Genomic DNA, 22,517 nt, shown 5'->3' with positions numbered 1-22,517 from the left:
TATATCTGTTTCCTTAGAGAGTCAAATCAAATCTTGATCAATAATGTTTCCTTGTCAACCTCTCTCATCTATCATTCACTTTAAATCCACATGGTTCAGCGCATCACACTATTTCTGTTTTCCAAAGATTTATCTGAATTGTGATTAAATAATATAAACAACAAGATGACAACTATAACATCATAAGAATGATCTTTGAATATTTTTATGCTAGTGGTAGAGTTAATTATGATTGAAAGTACTACTTACATGCTTCTTGTCTTTTCATACTTTTCGGTAAGTAAATATTTACGATGTGTAGACAAGTAACCCTTCTGATGATATTTAAATCCGTTTCCCTAAGAGATGCTACCATCAGGCTTTTGAGTAGGAATTTATACACTGGAGAGTTAAAATTTTCACATTAATCGATCACTAAATAGTGGTTTACACACTTCAGAAGCTTATTTCTTCTTTCAATTCTCATCTTTATTGATATGCGCTCATTTCAACTAGTCCTTTTTTCAATCAACCTTTTGCTTGCCCCCTTATGAATAACTGGCTTTATCCGTTAAGTTTGAATAAATTTATGAAAAAGTAGTTTTATTTTAACTTAAAAGGTGAAAGAGAGCACAACTGTAGAGATAGAAAGAGAGAGAGAGACAGAAATGATCCTGAGGAATTTTCACGTTTATTCATTTGTAGATAAAATAACATAAAACTGAGTCAAACTTACTTGTTCAAATTGAACACTTATATCTTCATATAAACAAATAATTTATAATTAAATTGTAAAAGAATAATTTACTTACGGCTTTTTTTGCCTAAATTAATTGCAAGTAGTATACTATGATTAGTAGTATTAAAAATTATAATTCAATGTTTATAAAATAAATAAAAATAAAACAAGATCGATAATTCACAATTGATTGATCACTGGATGATGATCAATGTCATGTGTGTCCGGTTTTTTTCAGAGCAGGTAGAATGATATCGACCAAGTTGCAATGTTGCTACTAGTCTAGGTTACTCGACATTGAGTGTGCACTATGTTGAGATAAGATGGTGGTTGGAGGTAATCAACAGGAAACCCTGAACCTAGGTTTCCTGCTACTTGGCACTTATCAACAAGATGTACCTGTAATCTTAAAGGAACTGATCCTCCCTGATGAATTCGATCTCGTGTCATCTAGTTCCACACTCAGAGATGTTACCAATAAGCTATCCGGGCCACGACTGACCTCCTGTAAGACTGAGATGTTTTCACAGTTGATTGATCACTGGGGGATGATCAATATCATGTGTGTCAGGTACCTCAGATCAGTAATTCTTTTTTTTAGGTTGTTCGCTTTTAAATGTCCAAATATCAATTTTATTTTACTCTAAATTAGTTTTTAATTTGTTATATATTTTATTCGAACACACAACCACTGGTACAAGCAAGCAACAAGTAAATATGCGCAACAAAAATCAAATGGTTTGTGTTAGAGTTGAAATACTGTCCGGCGTCCAATCCGAAGCAGGTGGTTTTCTCAGGGGTCCACACCCCGAGCCTTTGATTTAAAGGTCTGATCCATAAGGCGGTGGGGCAACGTAAGGAGATACAGTCCCATGGTAGCCGGTGGCAAACGATTGTTTCATACGTTATTTACTTCCTGAGGGTCCTGAAGCCCATGTACACCATTGGTTTGGAATCAGGGTTTTCCAACTAGGTTAAAGAGCCAGACATTCTCTTTTCGCCCTCTCAATTCCGTAAATAATATTCCCTCCATGACAATGCAGTGAGTAGGACTTACCTACGTGTGTCCGTATATTCGTGGTCATGTGAGAGCATTTCTAGAGGATTGTAATAATTACAATTTAGTAATAAAAGATAGTTTTTGTAAAATTTGGTGTTACGAAAATTACTGACATTTGTATTGAATATTGATATATTCAATATGCTTCTAATTCTCAGGAATGAATGTGATTATACCGAGTTAAAACAAACCGACAGAGCAGATGATTAAATGAGAGTATTTGAATTCGCTTTATCCTAACGAAGGACAAATGAATGGTAACTACTAGAAACTTGTTAGACTGTTATATATATATATATAAATTTTTGTGTAAAGTGTCTAACTACTTATATTGGCTAGTAGTATATCAACGTACGACCAAAACAATAGTGTGCGTTTTTCAAAAACACTAATATTAGACTTACTTCTAAACGTACAATATTTTGTACTTTATCTATTAATTCAGCTTTTTCATCTGGTGGGAATAAATTTGGTACATCACCTGAATTTAATAACATTGATATATCTTCCATAAATGATTCATGCTTTAATTGATTATCAGTAATTAAGAATACAGTGGATTTAGCTTCTAAACCAGTTTTAAGTAATAAACGTTTAATATCATCACGCCATTCATTTACACCGTATGTACGTGTTATTTCAATGACAAATAATTCATGATCAGCAATATGACTAGCTAAACGTGTAGCACTTTGACGACCACTACCTCCGACACCTGAATAGAAAATAAAGTGGAATTTAGAAAGTACCTTGTAATTAATTGTTTATTTCTATAAAAATGTTTATAATAATAAATATCAAAGCATTTAGATCAATTGTGATGATGGAGATTCGTTTACTTTACTGAATAACTGTTGTGCAGTATCGTTAATTCGTTAAAGTCAAGGATTATCGACCACAGAATTCTTTTTACTTAATTTGATTTTACTCGATGAAGTATAAAAGCACTGCGTTTGATAATTTTTGTGACACAAACAATGTGAATATTTGGATGAAACAGAAGTAAATAGCTATTGTGAACGTGATGATTTAGCCAACGGTAGAACCTATAGTAAATCTTTATCATCACATGCTTACATAATTTATTCTAACCTTTGAATAGACAAATTATTCTAATCTTTTTATTTGTCCTATCATTCATATGTTTGTCTTTTCCAGTTACTCATCTGTAACCTTAAGCATACTTTGTACATCTGTGTATGCTTGTACAGATGTATTTGTATACTTACTTGTATCTCTTTCATACTTAGAAAGAGTGATTCACACACTAATCACTAAGTTGGCGCGTCGTTCAACCTTATTCGTATTTGGTTTATATTACCACCGTCGCACCAACGAGGTTAGCCAAAGTAGACATTTATGAAATCAAACGGAAAACTTATGCTTATGGCTCATTTATCGTTAGTACGCAGTGGAGTTAGATCATGTGACAAGAATCCCATTTTCATATTAATTATAACACATGGATTTTACTGGCTAAAGTTATTGGGTACATGCAAAATTAACTTCATATGTCTGCATTTAGTTACATTATTGGATTTTATTTTTGATTAATACTAATTAACTGTCAAACTTTTTAGTCTATACATCCCTTAATCATATGGATTCTAATGGGAATTCGTGACTAGCGAAGCAGACCATGTCAGGCGTGGCGCAGCGGAAGATAGTCACGAAGTATCGTGGCTTGATTACGGATTAACACCGTTGGGAGCCAACTCAGTGTTCTAAACGTTGAGCGCCTGTATGCAAAACTTAGGGTCCTGTGTTAGACTTTGCGCTGAAAAGGGATGGTATACTAGGACGAAGCAATTTTCTAGTGCTGAAGGGTTTCCAATAGTGATCTAAAATTGATTGATTCATGATTTTAATGTAATCCCAAAACTACTTTATGTTCAAACTTAATCATGGTGATAATAATCGAGTTTTATCGGTCAAAATATTAACCTGAAATAATCTTAAAGCAGTTTTAAACTAAATGCGGAAATTCAGTCAGTCAGCTACAATATAGGACCAGGCACATATGTGCATCGTTCCAAGTTGCCATACCTCGTTAGCACAACAAGACGAACACTGAATTCATAGAAGTAGTTAGTTCAATGGTGGTAATATATAAAAGAAAGATTGTGTATAAGGATACAGTACAGGAAGAAAGAATCAGTTCGTAGAAATAAAGATATGAAATAATTTTAATCTCATAGTTTGAAGGAAGACAGAGAGTTTATACACCTACTCCATTATGATCGATTCTAATCCATGTCACCCACACCCTCAAACCAGTAGTTACGATAGTCACGCGGACACCAACCAAGTAGTCTGCATCTACCAACATGGCTCAAACTAGAAGTTAGTGACTTGAAGCACTGATGCCACATTTTGGTTTGATCGCCTCTTTCTTCCAACAGTCTCCAACGCTACTCAGCATTGGGCGTCGTGGTAATTGATGTTCAAGCCTACGCAACACGTGACCCAACCATCTCAGTCGGTGAAGATTCACAACCTCATCAACTGATTTACCATCATTCTCTAATACCCTGGGTCTAACCTCACTATTACTTACCCGGTGATCCCGGAAGATGCAAGCAGTATTTCTAAGACATCTGTGATCAAATACTAGTAACTGACGAGTATCTTCTACTCTTAATGGCCATGTTTCACAGCGATAAAGTAAAACAGAACGAGCTACTGAGCAATATATTCGTCCTTTAATTGATAGACGGACGTCTTGCCTTTGCCATAGGTGACTTAAGCTGGTAAAAGCCAAACGAGCTTTTGGAATCCGGGCTGAAATTTTGTCAGACATCAACATATTAGAGCTGATTAGACCTCCAAGATAAGTGAAGTTGTCAACGTGTTCGACTACTTCCCTTCTTATCCATAGTTCAAGTGCTGACGTCTGCCAGTCCTGGAGCAACAATTTGCATTCCAAACATCCTGACATTGTTGCTCAGTACTACCAAAAGACTCTGTATTATATCAGAATCATCACCAGACAGGACTATATCATCTGCGTATTCTAAATCGATAAGTGTACCTCCTAGTCAGAGATCAATGCCCGAAAATTTACTCGATGAGAGCGTTATTTCCATCAGTAGGTCTAGGATAAAATAAAGTTAATATATTATTCACTAAAGTAAAGAGAATAATTCAATACTGGTACATATTCTTTCTAAGAAGCAGATACTTATTATTCTTTAGAAAAAAATACAACAACAATCAATTGAGAATAAAGAAATTACATTTTCCACATAACTTACCAACTAATAATGCATGACCATTATCTTGTAATAAAACACGTGCTACACGACTAATATGTTCAATAGCATATTTAAACATAACAAGATTCATTGGTGTTTTAGAAATTGTATTATAATCATTTAAATAATTTTCCATACGTTTTATAAGTAATTTATAATCAGTTACTTCATCATAGCAACTATCATCTTGTATATAATTACCAAATAATAAATTTCTAATATCATTATCAGTAACACGTCCACTTAAACTTAAATGACTTAATATTTTATCAATATTAGTACGAAATATATCAGAACATGTTTGACGAATAATATCAAAGAAATGATTTTCATCTTCTGTCATTGTTAATCGATCATAGAATACACGATATACCTGTAGAAGTTAATAGAGAATGAAAAAACAAACAAACTCAATGATATATAAATAAGAAATCATTTATTCGGTATTCGTATAGTATAAGTATAAATTCTCAGTTAGTTTTTAGCTAATTAGTCTTGGGTTTGGATCTCGTGAGGCGAGATCGTAGATACGCATTGTTGAGGAGTCCCACAATAGGAAAAAACGGCCCTCTAGTACTTCCAGGTTTTCCATGGTTGTCTATCTTCAATTGACTCATGATCTCAACCATTGAAATTAGTATAATATCGACAAAAACCCTTCTGATATAATTAGGAACCAAATTCTGCAGATAAATAGTTTATTTAGAAAGGAAAACTTATTACAGTCTTCTATAGGTTAATATCCCAATAGATGTAGTTTATATAATTTATATCTATCCACTTGAACTCAAATAGATTTTCAGTCTCTAAAATGTTTTATGTTATTGTTAAGTATCTCTGTGCTAATGTGGTATGGCAACTGGAACTGATGTACGTACATACTAAGTTCTACATTGTTGCTGACTGACTGGCTGCCTGAGGTATATAAGGTAAGGATTAGGGGTTTAGGGTTAGAGTTTTCACAAGTTGATATCAGCTATAGTACAAAAATTCTTTGTAGGTATATGGACAAATGAATTAAATATGGAAAAGCAAAAGGCAGTATCCGATTAGTTCATCCATAAAATATAGTGAAGCCAGGTTAAAGTTTATTACAGTGTTAAGATTCAGAGATGGTGGTGATTTTCCTGTTATATACAATCTACCAATATGTAATTGAACGCTTGTTGCGTTCATCATTATTTTTTGTAATGTATGATTGCAAAATATAACTTTTCATAATCATTTTAAACTTTTTAAGCAATTTAAAAAGGTGGTCAAAAGGTTGTTTAGTAGAAAATTCACTCAATGTACAAAACGATTTTATGGGATTGAGATTATATGAATAACTCTTGCCTCTTTTCATCAACTGTTTATGTGTATCATTATGCTTAAATATACTAATTGTTATGTTTGAAGAGATTATGAAGTCACTTAAGTCTGCGAATGCAACGAAGACTCAGAGACACAATGACCAAATAAGCTAACTATTCCGATGAGTTCCAGCCCTCCTAATTTGATAGAGAAGTCCAGGTTCAGAAGAAGGAAAATGTATTCCAGAAGCACAAACAACAACAAGCACAGCTCAAGCGCGCAAATACAGCATAAAAATGTCTTTGGGAAACGATACAAAAAAGCCTATTAAAAGACAACGAACCAATAACATTTAAAATCTTTCCGAGTAGGAAATATGACATGAAAGTGGAAATAGGCGCTTTTGGAGCGAAAATAGAAAGTTCAAATTTCCAAAGTAAAATTACAAATATAAGACGTTTAACAAGTGAGTTTTGAGGATCTAGGATCACAATTGATTGATCACTGGGTGGCGATCAATGTCATGCTTGTCTAGTCCTTATTAGTGCAGATCGAATGCTATCGATCATGTTGCAATGTGGCCACCAGTCTAGGTGACTCGACACTGCGGGCACTATGTATCGAGATTTAGATGGTGGTTGGAGGTAGTCAACAGGAAACCCTGGACCCGGGTTTCGTGCTACTTGGCACTCGTCAGCAAGGTGTACCTGTAATCTTGAGGGAACTGGTGCTCCTGGCGGATTCGATCTCGTGTCACCCAGCTTCACAGTCAGAGACGTTACCACTGAGCTATCCGAGCCGCGACCGACCTCCTGTAGAACTGAGATGTAATCACAATTGATTGATCACTGGGTGGTGATCAATGTCATGCGTGTCAGGTACCTACAAGAGGTTAGTCACGGCTCGGATAGCTCAGTGGTAACGTCTCTGACTGTGAAGCTGGGTGACACGAGATCGAGTCCGCCAGGAAGCACCAGTTCCCTCAAGATTACAGGTACACCTTGCTGACGAGTGCCAAGTAGCACGAAACCCGTGTTCAGGGTTTCCCGTTGACTACCTCCAACCACCATCTAGAGGATCTAGGATCCCCGACACAAATCAGTTTATTTTTATTTATTTATTTAAACATATAAACATGAGTACAAAGGGGCGCCAAAATATATATGCGCCACACAATAGAAATGAGATTTTGAAGAGATCGAGAGGGAAGGTGAATATAAGAATATAAACAAAGTGAATTAGTGTATGAGAGTGAAAAAAGATGAATGAGAGAAGCAGTTGTAGATCCGATCTTTTACAGTTAGATTAACATCACGAAGGCACCAAAGATGTCCCAGATTGGCATAAGCCGGTCTGTCTTTCGCTACACGTGAAATGATCTCATTACCCAAGCCACCACCAACACTAGCACAACTATCGAGATATAGAAGGTCTCGACTACTTCCAAATGTTAACTATCAAGAAAAATGTAGATACAGGGTCCTGATAGTCTTGTAAAAGCATATAGCGACTCACGTGCAATTGAGTTTATTCTCATTTAACTCAGTTAAGCCCTTTTGCTAACTTATTTAGCGGACAGTCATCCGCACCATAACAATTTATTGTACCCTTATTATTATTGTGCTTGTATGAAATACGTATGCTTGAATATTGCTTACTGCCTACGCATCTATTCACTCTACTAGTCTTACTACTAACCGCTTATTTGATTCGATTACTCATTCATTTCACATGGTATATATATATATATATATATATATATATATATATATATATATATATGTCCATGCTATTCATAAACAACACACACTCTCGTCTCGCTCTTGCTCTGGCTCTCGCTCGCTTGCTTGCCTTTCGGCACAACTCTTCTATGCTTGTTTAACGCATCTGTACATTTGGATATATGTGTGTGGTCTCGTAATAAACGTAATCAACGCTTCGTATCTGCCTTCTGATTAATATACCGTTGGGGCGTTATATAGAACGGTTATCAAGACGAACTGTATACGAAGTTTAAGGATTGTATCGAATACCGAGCACCACAAGCACTTTTCACTTAGAGGATGGAGAGCACATACCACACCTACGGGCACTGATTGTCAAATGATTAAGTGCTGGCTGTATGGCTTGGCATCATCGCATACAAAAGGTTGAAAAGTCTTTCCCCAGGTAACAGGCCCACATCATCATTACTTACATTCATCAGTGGTGTTTCCAGAACGTAATAAAAGGCAAAGTTGAAGGGGAATGGTGGAACTGAACAAACCTGCCTTACCCTGTAGCTTGAACAAAACAATGAAGTGATGTGGTTATATTTCTTTTAAATCAATATGTAACGATAAGTCAAAGATATGGAACATAGTTTATCAATGTCAGTATTTGACTCATGATTATATTTTACTGTTCACCAGAAAGATTGTAATTCAAAATAGAAATTTTAGAAAAATGTGTGGGATATATATTAGGGTTTTTACAATGGTTTGAGATGCTTTATTTGTATATTGTGTGGAATTATGACATTGATCACTGCACAATTATCAATAAACTATCTTATTTATTTATTTGAACAAATAAATACTGATACAAGGAGGCACCAAACAGATATGTGCCACATAAACCATCCGATTTGTGTGAGTGCTGGGATACTGCTCGGGTGCCCAGACCGAAGAAGGTGGACTCCTTAAGAGGGCCACACCCCGAGCCTTTGATTTGAAGGACTGATCTATAAGACAGTGGAGCAACGTAAAGAGATACAGTCCCATGGTAGCTGGTGACAAACGATTGGTTCATACTCTTTTTTTCCTGAGGATCCTGAAGCCCATTTACACCATTGGTTTGGAATCAGGGTTTTCCAACTCCTGTAGGTGGATCCTCCGTGTCCACCAACTAAATTAAAGCGCCAGACATTCGCTTTTCGTTCTCTCAATTTCGTAAACAACACCCCCTCCACGAATATGCAATGAGTAGGACTTCCCTGGCAGAGGCTATGTGCGTGTGGCCATGTGAGAGCATTTCGAGAGAGAGAGAGAGAGAGCTAACTCTCTCCCCTCTCGGCCGTACCAGGGCATTTGGGGTCCAATAAACTATCAATATCCATCTGTTTAAATCTGAAAATATATTGTAATTAACACTAAATGGTTAATGTTTTCTTCCCCTCACCAATGCCTTCTTTTATTTGAATAAAGTCTCACTTATCCTATATATGAAATAAAATATTAAAATAATACAAATTATATCAGTATAGGGTTGTGGAGTTTACTGCGTTTAGATTGATATCATGAATGGATCAATTTTCAACCACCACTAAAAACCTGGAAGTCCTGGACGGTCATTTTATCCTAGGATGGGACTCTTGAGCAGTGCGCATCCACAACCCTTTCATCTTCATGAGTATACACTGCTGAGGCATCCCATAGTAGGATGAAAAGGCTGTTTAGTACTTCCAGGTCTTCAATGATTGTCTAGCATTGATCCATTCATGATATCAATCTAAATACATATATATTGTTTATTCGAAACTTTAGTAAAACAAAATTACCAATGAAGTAATATTATTATTATACCATCTTAATAATAAATATCAATTATTTTACCTCATGTATCCATAAACGCATTAATTTATCTTCTTCTTTCATATTACTTGATGGTATTAAACGTATACCTTTAATAACTCTTGCGAAATCACGTAAATTAAATATATAATGGGATTTAGCTGGTGTTGGTAAAAATGTTGATATAGACAATTTGTAAACATGTAATGTTGCTTGAACTAATATCTGTGAATAAATAGAAATGTGTTTTTTTATAATTTAAAAAGAATTAATTGATTATTGAATAGTAATTTTTTAATGGATTACATTTAGAAACTATAATTGATTAGAACTATACATAACTTTATAAGCAAAGATGGATAGTGGCTAGCAGTGGCTGATCAATTTCAGTCCTAAAACATCAATGGGAAGATTCAAGTAAAACAATACCAAGTGAATTATACGTTAGTTTGTTTCTGTAGGCAACTAGACCTTAATATATCACAAGTACATGAATTTAATTACTGTCCTTTTTGAAAACAGCAAGAACAAAGATTTTAGCACAGTAGTTATAGTAAGCTTGACAAGCACCCCTTTCATTGTTACCACCAACTGTATTTATAAATTTACGTGTACCTGTCAAAGCAGCTAAATTTACAGAATAGGAGGGTATATCTTAAATTTTTTGAACATGTTCTAAAAAGTCTCCAAAAAAGAGAAAGAAAGAATTTAAACAGTGCAATCACCAAACATCTCTTTGATACAAGCCATCAAGTATTTACCTTGCAATCTTTTAAGGTGATTAGTAGGCAACCAAACTCCAGTCTTCTGAAGTTTACTGAAGCTGTTGTCATCAGGCGTCAAAAACCTGACTTATGTGTTCAAAAGGAGATGGTTATTAATCTTTTTTTGCCTTGGTGACAAATATTTCTTCGCTGCATCTTAAATATTTTTTTTTCTTTTTCTCTAAACTCTTTCTCACATTTATTACATCATTGAATTTTACTTCAACTATCTTCCAAATTATTAATCTTATTTTCAAAAGAGGTTTTGTGTAGATTTTTAGAAATTTCAATAAATGAAATCATAAGTCAATTGATGCTAGACCATCATGGAAAACCTAGAAGCTTCAACTGACTTATTATTTCAACTATTGAAATTGAGACTGATAGGTCCTGCGTTCGGATCTCGTGGCGTGCGAGGTCGTGGGATCGTATTTTACCAACTATGCTCTACCCACTGTATTATTATCACTGTTCACTTATTATGTAATCACTTGTTTCTGGCTGTTTGAACTGTTGTCACAATCAATGTTGTAGAATATTCTTTCATGTAAGGTATATGTTTACAGTATTCAGTCTATTAATTTTATTTACACCCTTGCTATACTATACGAATATGTCTTCAATATAACTTCCAAACAAACCCTCTCATGCGAGTAATTTAAAATGATTATGCAATTATGATTTTAAACATAGCAGGTTGTAAGCAGCTGACGAGAACCTACGAAATAAAATGAATCCATGCTATACTGTTTTCTTTTTCATTTAATTTTTTTCAAACATATAAACATTGGTACAAGGAGGCACCAAATATGTATGCACCACACAAATCAAATGGTTTGTGTTAAAGCTGGAATACTGTCCGAGTTACCAAATCGAAGCGGGTACTTTTCTTAGGAGGCCACATCCAGAGACTTCCACGTACAGGTCTAATCCACAAGGCAGTGGGGCAAGGTTAGCAGATACAGTCACATGGTAACCGGTGACCAACGATTGGTTCATACGCATTTTGTTTCCTCAGGATCCTGGAGACTGTGTGCACCATTGATTTGGAATCAGGGTTTTCCTAATCCTCTAGGTGGATCCTCCATATCCACTAACTCGGTTAGAGTTCCGTACATTCTCTTTTCATCCTTTCAATTTCGTAAACAACATTTATGCTGCGAGAATGCAATGAGTAGGACTTCTTTAGTAGTATCTGTAGATACATGGCCATATGAGAGCATTTGAAGAGAGAGAGAGAGCTCACAATTTCCATTCTCAAATAACCTCAAATAACTTTATTTTGTACTTAGACAACGGCAGTTGAAGAAACACTTAAAAACATTAAACACTATACAACTGGAACTCTATTGTCGATTCCCATGAAGAAAGTAAAATCAATAGACTAGAATATCAAAACTAAGTTGTGATTTATGATCTATATAAGTGTTTGAATATTTACATTATTGATATTAAGGACTAAATCTTGATTAATCTTTTCACGGCATATAGCATCCTGAATGGATCACCTCGATATTTCCATTAATTCACAAATTCTCAAGTAAAAAAGAACGTTGGCTACCTTCTACAAAATGATTGGTCAAAACTTATCTCTTAACATCAATAACGGGATGATTAGAAAAAACTTTGCAAATAAATAATAATATTCATTGGATTTGAACAATTTAATGGACATATCAACCAAGTAGTTTATTGGAGTGATGGATCCAATTATCGAAGTGAACATTCACATGGATATAAGTATATCTAGCTGACGACTTTCAAACAAGATGAAACAATAATTCCAGATTTCAATTCTTGCCACTATCCATTTTTACTTAAGTTATGATCTATTTTTAAACTAATAATTTTGAATGTTTATCTAACTAGGATCGGAGTGTTGATTTATTTTTTTATATTGGATCAACTACAAACGAAAACCTTGAAATGATCTTATTTACAAACATTAATATAAAATAAAACTGAACATACTTTACTTAATCGCATAAATTGTGGTTCAAAACCATTTGAAAAGTGTGCATCGGTAATAGTAGTAAATATTTTTAACATTGTTTGATCATCAAATTCATTGACACCTAATACATTTGTATGTCTAGTTAAACGTGGTGTAATATTGTTTCGTCCACCTCCAGGTGGTCCCATAGCAGCCATAAATTGCTAATTAAATGTAATTAAAAAATAATAATAAATTGACAAATAAATACAAATTTAATCATTAATCATAATGTTGAGATATAATATTAACATTACTTACGTCTGTTATCCCTCGTGAAGGAGCATAGGCCAACCACAAGCATTCGCCATCCAATCCTATCATGGGCAATCCTTTCCAGCTCTTTCCAGTTGTTATTCATCCTTTTCATACCTGCTTTTATTTCCCGACTTAGTGTGTTTTTTGGCCTTCCTCTTTTCCACTCCCTTTCAGGATTCCAAGTTAAGGATGGCTCGTGATGCAGTTTGATCATTTGCATAATGGATATTCTATCCATTTCCATCTTTTCCTGATTTCCTCTTCAGCTGGGAGCTGGTTTGTCCTTTACCACAGTAGGCTGTTACTGATGGTATCCGGTCAATGGATGTTGAGTGTCTTGTGTGAACGACTATTTATAAATACTTGTACTTTCTTGATTGTGGTTGTTGTAGTTCTCCAAGTTTCAGCTCCATACAGTAGAACTGCCTTGACGTTCGTATTGAAGATTCTCACTTTGATATTGGTTGAAAGTTGTTTTGAGTTCCATATGTTTTTCAATTGTAGGAAAGCAGCCCTTGCTTTGCCAATCCCCGATTTTACGTCTGCATCTGAACCACCTTGTTCATCGAGGATGCTTCCCAGGTATGTGAAGGACTCTACATCTTCCAGAGTTTCGCCATCAAGAGTGATTGGATTGGTGGTCTCCGTGTTGTATTTGAGGACCTTGGTTTTCCCCTTGTGTGTGTTGAGGCCTACTGATGTAGAGACTGCTGCTACACTGGCTGTCTTTATCTGCACTTGTTGGTGTGTATGAGATAGGAGGGCTTGGCCGTCTGCGGAGTCCAAATCGTCTAATTGATTCTGAGCTGTCCATTGTATTCCGTGTTTTCCCTCAGATGTCGAAGTCTTCATAATCCAGTCGACGACCAGAAGAAAGAGGAAGGGAGAGAGTAGACAACCTTGTCTGACTCCGGTCCCTACTTGGAAATCAAAGATAATACAATTTAATTAAAATCATGAACCTTTAAGAGGGATCGTGGATACACATTATTGAAGAGTTCAATACTAAGACGGAACCCCTGTTCAGTGCTTTCACGTTTCCAATGGTAGTTTGACTTAGATCGGTTCATGATTTTAATGGAATTTGCACAACCCTATACAGATATCATTTATTTATTCAAAAGACTGAAGTAAAACGATGTGAAATTTCATTCCTGTCTATCTAATAAATTCCATTAGAGTAGGTGCTTTTTACATTAGTTATGAGTTATGTGAATATACATATTAACATGGAAAAAACATCAATTTAATATATTGTCATGTCTTCAAATTAATCTGTAAGATGTTAACAACATTAAAACAAATTAACATCTTTAACTGTGATATCTATCCATATATGAGCGATAATGACCGTCAGTTCATTTGGTCCTCGTTGTCGACCGATCTCCAGCGACCAAGTATGTGATAAAATCACTAGACTAAGTGACTTGACATTGGAGTAAAGATCGGTGTTGTATGGTTGCAAATAATCTACAAGAAACCCAAGAGTTAGGCATTGTACAGGTTGATATCTATTTGTAAGGTTTGGAATATTAAAAAAATCAGCATTAAATGAAGGATTTATAAGTCCAATATATTGTATGAAGAACGCAGTACCGTCTGCTTCAAATCCCATTGAGTTCCTGGGTTCGAATCTCAGAGTGAACACTAACTCTAGGATGTAGGTACATTTAGCTGATGAGTCTTAAATAAGACAAAACACACATCACTACTAGCCACCATCTATCTCTGTTTATGATATCTATAGCAAATATCCTGCAACCCATTTCGATTATGGTTAATTTTGGTGATGCCCTTTTATTAGCTTACTTAACAGACAATGTTATTTGAACAGTAACAATTCGCATATTCCGTTATGATCACTAGATCACATGACAGGCTAACTAAAATATTGATTGCATAAGTATCACCCGATGAATCGGCCTCCTTCCCATGTATATATGTACTCAAATCCTATTATTAGTCCTTGCTATGCCCTTATGCGATTTGACTGTAAATTTGCCAATGTATTTGAAAGTACATACTTATTCGCCTCTCTGCCTCAAATTCGTCCAGTGTGCTTATAGCTTTGTGATCTGCGCTATCTGCTAATAAAACCTTAGTTGCCACTTCTCTTTGCCTTCTGATTTCAAACACCGTTAACGTTTATATAATAACAGTTACGAGGGTGATTGGTTAACGAAACAAAAGCAACTACATGTCTCTTATTTTGATTCGTTGATTAATCAAATTACTTATACACCAACTAAAATTCATCGGTCATTATACTTAATAGATTATTTCATATCAATTTTATACAATCCATATGAAAAGAAAAAACAAAGCAGAAATAATGGCAATCTATCTGTACTTACTACATCAACTAAATATTGTTTTGTATTATCTTTTCTATCATACCAATGATTATGATCAATCCACATACGTAATAATTCAATAGGTGGTTGGGCGCCATATTTCTCTTTCATTGGCATATTTAAATCATCAATAAATACAATACATTGTTTACCTATAGGTGGACCATATACACATTTACGTCGTCTATCTAAACGTGACATAATAATATCTTGTGTTTGATTAGCAGTTGTACGTGCAGAAAAATTTAAAATATTTGGTAAGTAGTTTTCTTTAGGTAATTGAATAAGATAATTATTAGCAATAACAGATTTACCAGTTCCTTAAAAGATAAAGAGGAGGGAAAGAAAAAAAAGAAAGATAAAATAAAACATCAATTGGGAGGGTCAGAAAAGTACTAAGGTCTTGTAATGATTAACATTTTGGGGGATTATTTGGAAATAGTAAATAGGATACTGATCAATAAATGATATGATATAATACAGTGTCGTCAATTAATAGCTATTTATAATGTAAAGTCTTTAATGAAGTGTTATAGAAACGGTAACACAATTGGATAGAGTAATAGGTTTACATGATGTTCACTATGAGTTGGACATGTGTGCGATAAGAAAAAGTCTATGATTAGGTTATACATATCTGATATATGCTTCTGTCTGAAGTGTTTTATTCTAGGAGCTTGAATAATGATTTGTAGTGTCGGCTGTTGTTATTATGCCCATATACCTTATTCTAGCTTCCGGGCAGATCAATTTATCCACCCTTCTTGAGTCACACGTTAATAATTCACTTATCAACCCTGACTGTTTTTATATGAGTCTATGTGTGTGTACGTCTTATTGTACTCATCAAATGTTGGTAACTTATTTTTACTTGGCTATAAGTATTGATCAACACTTGACTAAATGGATTTGGCGCACACGCCTTCGCTTTGCTCTCTTCTATTCTCTTCATCCATCTCTTTTCTTTCCAGATCAGTGAGTGTAAAAAATGTATATATTCAAAAATCCATTCACATATTCGACTTATTTAATTCCGTTATTCATCAACGCGATTTAATTCGATAAAATATACAAGGATAACCGATATGTGTATTCTGACAACAATCATTCATCCGATCTAATTCGAGTCAGATATAGGGACATTAAAGATTCCTTAACCATCATACTGAAAAGTATGAACTTGTGGTTTTAATCAGTCATTGAAAGTCAAAGAACATAGGACAATTGTTTCCCTTTAGTACTAATTTGTTCATAGAAAGAAATAGACCATGGGAATCTTACTTGTATGTATTTTGTTTGTTTGTAGCAATGACAGTGAAAGTGATTAATTGTTAGATACTTCAATATATAACCTCCCCCTATAAAAGGATTTTGTTCATGTTGTAACGCGGGTGTGAGACTGCAGGTTTTTGATAAGCAGCGTATTTATCGATCGCCTCTGTGACAGTGGACACGTAAACACGGACGGACGACCTAGTGCCCTGATTGGTCCCGCTTCGCTGTCTGTCCCAGCCAGTTGAGTCAAGAACACAAGTCACAGCCTCTGAGTTATGAATCATTATATTTCAAACATACTTTGTTTATATACCAATCAAGCATACCACATCGTACCATGAAATAGGAAACAACATTTACAAAATATTTAACAAGTGAAATAAACATCGACCAATAGGAAATGTACATTTAAGGTCCAAGGACACCATAGACTTAACACGATAATTATTGGTATATTTTTCCGACTATCCTAACAGTTCATTACATAATTTCTTAGCCTACAGCTGTTTATTTTACTTAAAATACGTTAAACTACATTTGATAGGAACGTTCATTAATTTTTTTGTAATACAACATAAAATCTTTATTTGTTACTAATCAAACTAATGGTTCAGTTTTTTCTGTTGTTTAAATGAAGAATAGGAAAGTTAAGTTCAAGATTACGAATGATACCTCAGAATCAATGTCAGCTATTTTCAAATTCCAATAAACCAGAAAAAACGTATTTAATGTTTTATTGACAGAAATATTGTAGGATAATTTATAAATAACATTACCGGAATGAATGAAGCCCCCTAAATGCGTTGGTACGGCCGAGGGAGGAGAGAGTTATCTCTCTCTCTCTCTCTGTCTCGAAATGCTCTCACATGGCCACGCGTATATAGCATCTGCCAGGGAAGTCCTATTCACTGGATATTCATGGAGGCGGTTTGTTTGCGGAATTGAGAAGACGAAAAGCGAATATCTGGCGCTTCAACCTAGTTGGTGGACACGGAGGATCCACCTACAGGAGTTGGAAAACCCTGATTCCAAACCAATGGTGTAAATGGGCTCCAGGATCCTAAAGAAATAAATGGCGTATGAACCAATCGTTTGTCATCAGCTATCATGGGATTGCATCTTCTGACTTTGCTCCACTGCTTTGTGGATCAGACCTTTAGGTAGAAGGCTCCGGGTGTGGCCCTCTTAATGAGTCCACCTTCTTCGGTCTGGGCACCCAGTGAGTATCACAGCCCACACTCAAATCAAATGAATTATGTTGCGCATATGTAATCGGTTCCCCTTTGTGTCAATATTTATGTGTTCAAATAAATAAATAAATAAATCATAATCAATTCGTAATAGCGATCCTAACTCATAAATTAAATGACTTTTAAATGGCTAAGCTGAAATATATGTGTGAGCTAATAATGAATGTTCACATTGCTTTTAGATCATGATGCCTAAATAAAAACACAATACCCTCAACTTATTTTGAAATAGAAGGGAATAATGGTTAAGGTTTTAATCACGAATTGATATCAGCTCTGATGTAATGCATTCTCAAAGACTAAAGGTAAGAGCTGGCATTACGAATTAGCCTCAGGATTTAAGGTTACGTGACACTAAACTTAACGAACAGAATAATTAGTTTCACGATTAGGAATTTCCGAGTTCATTCATCTTAGTGGCTACTAAAAAGCAATATTTCATCATAGTTAAAGTCATTTCATGATGAAAATCCTAACTCTAACTCTGAATTTTAAACCTAAACTGTGATTGCAGAAATTGAAATCCTTCATTCATATTCTTTTTTTCTGATTAGTTGAATGGGTCAAAAATTTGTTAAGGTTGCTTATTTACTTAATTTCGCCCTCATAATTCACCCTTACCCTTTATAAAACAGAACAGCCGTTACATTACTTTGTTTTAGCAGCTTGTTGTCATCGTACTGATCTTGAAATCATTTACGGAATGTACACATATATTTATCAAATGTGTGAAAGAAAAGGTTAAATGCATGATTTGTTAGACGGTGACTACCAAATACATTTTACTTCGTCCATATCTTGTTTTCTATGAATCAGTTGGATAATTATGTAGTGAATGAACACTCTAATGGGGACAACCAATTTATGGTTTAACACAAAATTACAGAGTTCTTTGATAAAATGTGAAAACCATACGTTAAATACTTCATTTACAAATCTTTCATTAATTGTCCTTTACAACCTTCACAATTCTTCCATTTCTCAATCCCTTTATGTTTTATTTTCTGACTTTTTCCAGTTCAATATACTCAACCTTTTTTTATTAGGCATTCAATTTCCGATTGGTGTTACGTACTACTTATACTGACAGATATAAGTAGCATATACCACAAGTATGATTAGGAACATACAAAATGTTAATTTATAACACTCTATTAATTTGATTAATTATTTTATAAATTTAAATTAAAATAAATTAAAAGCACGTTTTGGTGAGACTATAATTTATGGACGACCTTTGAGCATTGCTGAAGTGACTTTGAGGGTGTTCACCTAATAACTCGGATCAAATGAGGGTTATGAAATATTGTGGGGATTAGAATTATGATTTTCATTTGATGGTTAAGGTTAGAAATTAGATTAATGGTTTTCACCACGAACTAACATCAGCTATAATGCCAAAACTCAATTTATCCAAATGGATGAATGAATTTCGCGCCAAAATCCGAGACCTGTTATCTTATACTTGATTGGTTCATCTATAAATTATAATCTCACCTACGTTTTTATTAAAGTTTTAATACCTGTTGGTCCAACTAGAAGTAATGGAATACGATGTGTTGTATACAGATTAAGAAAGTAATACATTCGTTCAGTTTCAATTGTACTAACAATCATATCACTTTGTGAATCATTATCAATTCCAATTGAACTTGATGAATTCAGTATACCACTTTCAGAATTTGTTATAGATAATGATTCATTAGGATTATAACATTGTCCAGCTTTCATTGGATTCCAATTAAAATTAATCCAATCAGTCCATGATCCTTGAGATTTTTTATCAAACCAAAAATCATAAACAGTTTGACGTTCTGGAAATGAATTCGCTTTAGTTAATTTAATTGTTTTTGGTTTAGGATGTTGTTGATTTGTACCAGAAATTAGATCACGAAAAAATAAATCAAATTTCCCTCTTGATTCAGTTGGTAAACATGATCCTAAACTCCATACAATTGAGAAAAGAAATAATGCTTGAATTTGTAAATAAACAGTTTGAACAGACATATTCGCTTGTGGTGAACCAATTTCCGGTGTTTCTGTATCTATAATCAAAATCAAAGAGACATAACATAAAACATAACAACACTAATTTGTGCATAGAAACTGTATTTGAAAAAAAAACCCAGGAAAACCAGACATCTGTAACAATTTATTTGATTTATTAATCAACTATTAACATTCAGTTATTATAGAATCTAAATGAGCGTTATGTAATGTATGACACATTTGAAAGCATAAGGTAATATTGTGGTGTGTACTATCGATGTCGACAGATATAACTTGTATTTATCACCAATCGAAAGTGGAAGGTTTAGAAAATCGAAGAGAAGAGAAAGAGAACAAAGAGTGATTGGTATGGAAAGGAAAGAACAATGAGGTCTGAAACAGTTGATGAGTATTTTGCAAATGTATGGTTCACGTATTTTACCAAGATATTCTGTAATGTTGGATTGAAATACATTTGGTTGTCTCCATTTGTGTTCTCGTTCACAACGATATTATTGCTATCACTCAAGTTTTTATGTCTTAGTAACAACAGTAAGATACTAAATTCGAATAGGTCAATCACTCGTCAACAGGTTAGAACAAGGTCGAAATATATGCTAGCTGAAATGATCGAACTTCACCTTGACTAATGATTTATGTATATAAAATGGTTAGAAAAAAGGGAGAAAATACTGGGTTTTTACCGATGATGTAGTCATTAGTGTACGTGGCTGAAAAGTTCCAAGTCTCAAGTAAAATATTTATGATCAATGTAGCGTATGGCAGAATTGCGTATTAGCTCAATTTACAGTATCATATTAGCACGAAATAAAATTAACAAGACGAATAGTGGATGAGTTGAAATAGTGTATTACCAATGGTGATGAGAAAGACTAAGTGTTGTGATTTTTGCTCGGTTAATTATCACGTGATTGATTCACTAATCAGAATACGACTAATACAATCTTAGCACTATGCCAAACCATTGACGTGTTGACCGGTATGAGCAGCCTAGAGTCCTCACTGACCCTTTTTCCTGACTAGTCGCGAATGTTGAGTCCAGAACACCAATATCAGCTTCCACTACATGAATCAATAAATTTAGACATACTTGGTTTATATACAAGCAAGTCAGATGACATACCATAAAATAAAAAATAACAATTGCACAGGATCAAGCCAAAAAGTGGCTGCAATTGTGTGATTAATAAACTGGGTATAACTTAAAAACAGTAAATCGTAAAATATTAGTCAATAGGTCAAGTGGAAGCTTATAATAAGAGGAGTATAGGTATACATAATCTAGTTATAAAATAAGAATATATTTATCATATTCTATTAATAGCCTTGAGAAGTTATTCATAATTTAATCTTCTCTCGGACATGACACTAATTATGTATGAGGGAGTACTTGAGATCAAGGTTTAGGTCAATATAATAAGTGAACGCGTCTGCACTACTGTGAACGATTCTAAGCCAGATCATTTGCCATATACAATAACTGGTCTCGGTGAACAATTTGAAATCAATCACACAGTCAATACGACGCAGATTAACATTCAGTGACTTTATGGATTGATGACACATTTTAGTTTGACCGCCTCTAGCTTTCCTAATACTATTTCTACCTAATTAATTCTACGATGATGTTTTGATGTCATAGCAACATACAGACTTTCCTCATAATTTCATACTCAGTCATATTCATGTCATTTAGATTCCAAACTGGTGTCAGTTACTGATTTTCTTAGGTTCAGTTGAATTTTTGGGATAGATGAGCAGTTTACTGTTACAAAGAGGTTTACTTCCTTGTACACTCACTAAACCATAAGACAATTCGATCAATGACAAAATCTTTTTTAACGAGTTCATTTTCAATTTAACACCATTCACAATTATACTTTTGACTCAAACGATTATATATTTCTCGTTTTCCGAAAATTTCTTTCTTTGATAACTAGTTGTTTAGTTAGAATTTTATGAATAACTAATTAAATTCCATCAAACATAGTTATTCATAGACATATAATTTATTACGTAAATATATAATTGTACAACTTGAAAAACGAACTAGTTGAAAAGAATCTATCTTCCCCACATAGACGGCATTGAGTGATATCTGAGTTATTCTACTGAATGGTAGTGCATGACGCTGTAGCATTAACTCTTACTTATTTACAATTACCAGTATGGGGATTTGTAGAGATTGCAGTATTTTCATAGTTGAATTCACGAGTCGATCTAAGTTAGACCGCTAGTGAAAACCTGGAAGCACTGAAAAGCTGTTTCGTCTTAGTATAAGACTCTTCAATAGTGCGCGTCCACGATCCCGCACACGATATGTGGACCCAGGACCTTCGGTCTCACTCTTGAATGCTTAACCTGTAGACCACTGAGCTGACATCCAACAGTGTTAACGTCTAACTTCAATCGATCCATGATCTTGCAAAACTCTGCATCCATTGTCTGAGGTAGATAACTGTCTCACAGCTGACACGGATTGGACTCCACTGGTCACGTCTACTCACTAGTTGTTTGTACAATTTTAAAGCCTATTTGTATTATACAACGAAATCTATATCAAACCTCAAGGAATTCAATATCATTTCTGAGAATCGTGTACGTAATACTAAATCTTATAGATCATAACCATATCTACAGCTAAAATTATTTCTTACATATAAAAGATTTTTAATATTCATAAAGTAATAATTCAAATAGCTGACTAACTGACTTAGTGTTTACAATCATAATGGAA

The 22,517-nt window shown here is 34.4% G+C and overlaps 1 protein-coding gene across 1 annotated transcript in view; it reads right to left on the bottom strand.

The window, feature by feature from the left end:
* The window catches only part of DNAH3_1 (Dynein heavy chain 3, axonemal), a gene marked incomplete at both ends in the record, with an annotated part of 122,298 nt that overhangs the window by 46,473 nt on the left and 53,308 nt on the right, over nt 1-22,517 (bottom strand). The window contains 6 exons of the mRNA XM_051218648.1: nt 2,183-2,493; nt 5,033-5,405; nt 9,919-10,101; nt 12,612-12,797; nt 15,246-15,565; nt 19,294-19,815. Coding sequence (XP_051070260.1) covers nt 2,183-2,493; nt 5,033-5,405; nt 9,919-10,101; nt 12,612-12,797; nt 15,246-15,565; nt 19,294-19,815 — 1,895 coding nt within the window. The remainder of the gene's footprint in view (nt 1-2,182; nt 2,494-5,032; nt 5,406-9,918; nt 10,102-12,611; nt 12,798-15,245; nt 15,566-19,293; nt 19,816-22,517) is intronic.

This window comes from Schistosoma haematobium, chromosome ZW, assembly GCF_000699445.3.
Source record: "Schistosoma haematobium chromosome ZW, whole genome shotgun sequence".
Classification (NCBI taxonomy): Eukaryota; Metazoa; Platyhelminthes; class Trematoda; order Strigeidida; family Schistosomatidae; genus Schistosoma; species Schistosoma haematobium.
Note: the sequence above shows the minus strand (reverse complement) of the source record. Positions and strands in the feature narration are given on the sequence as shown.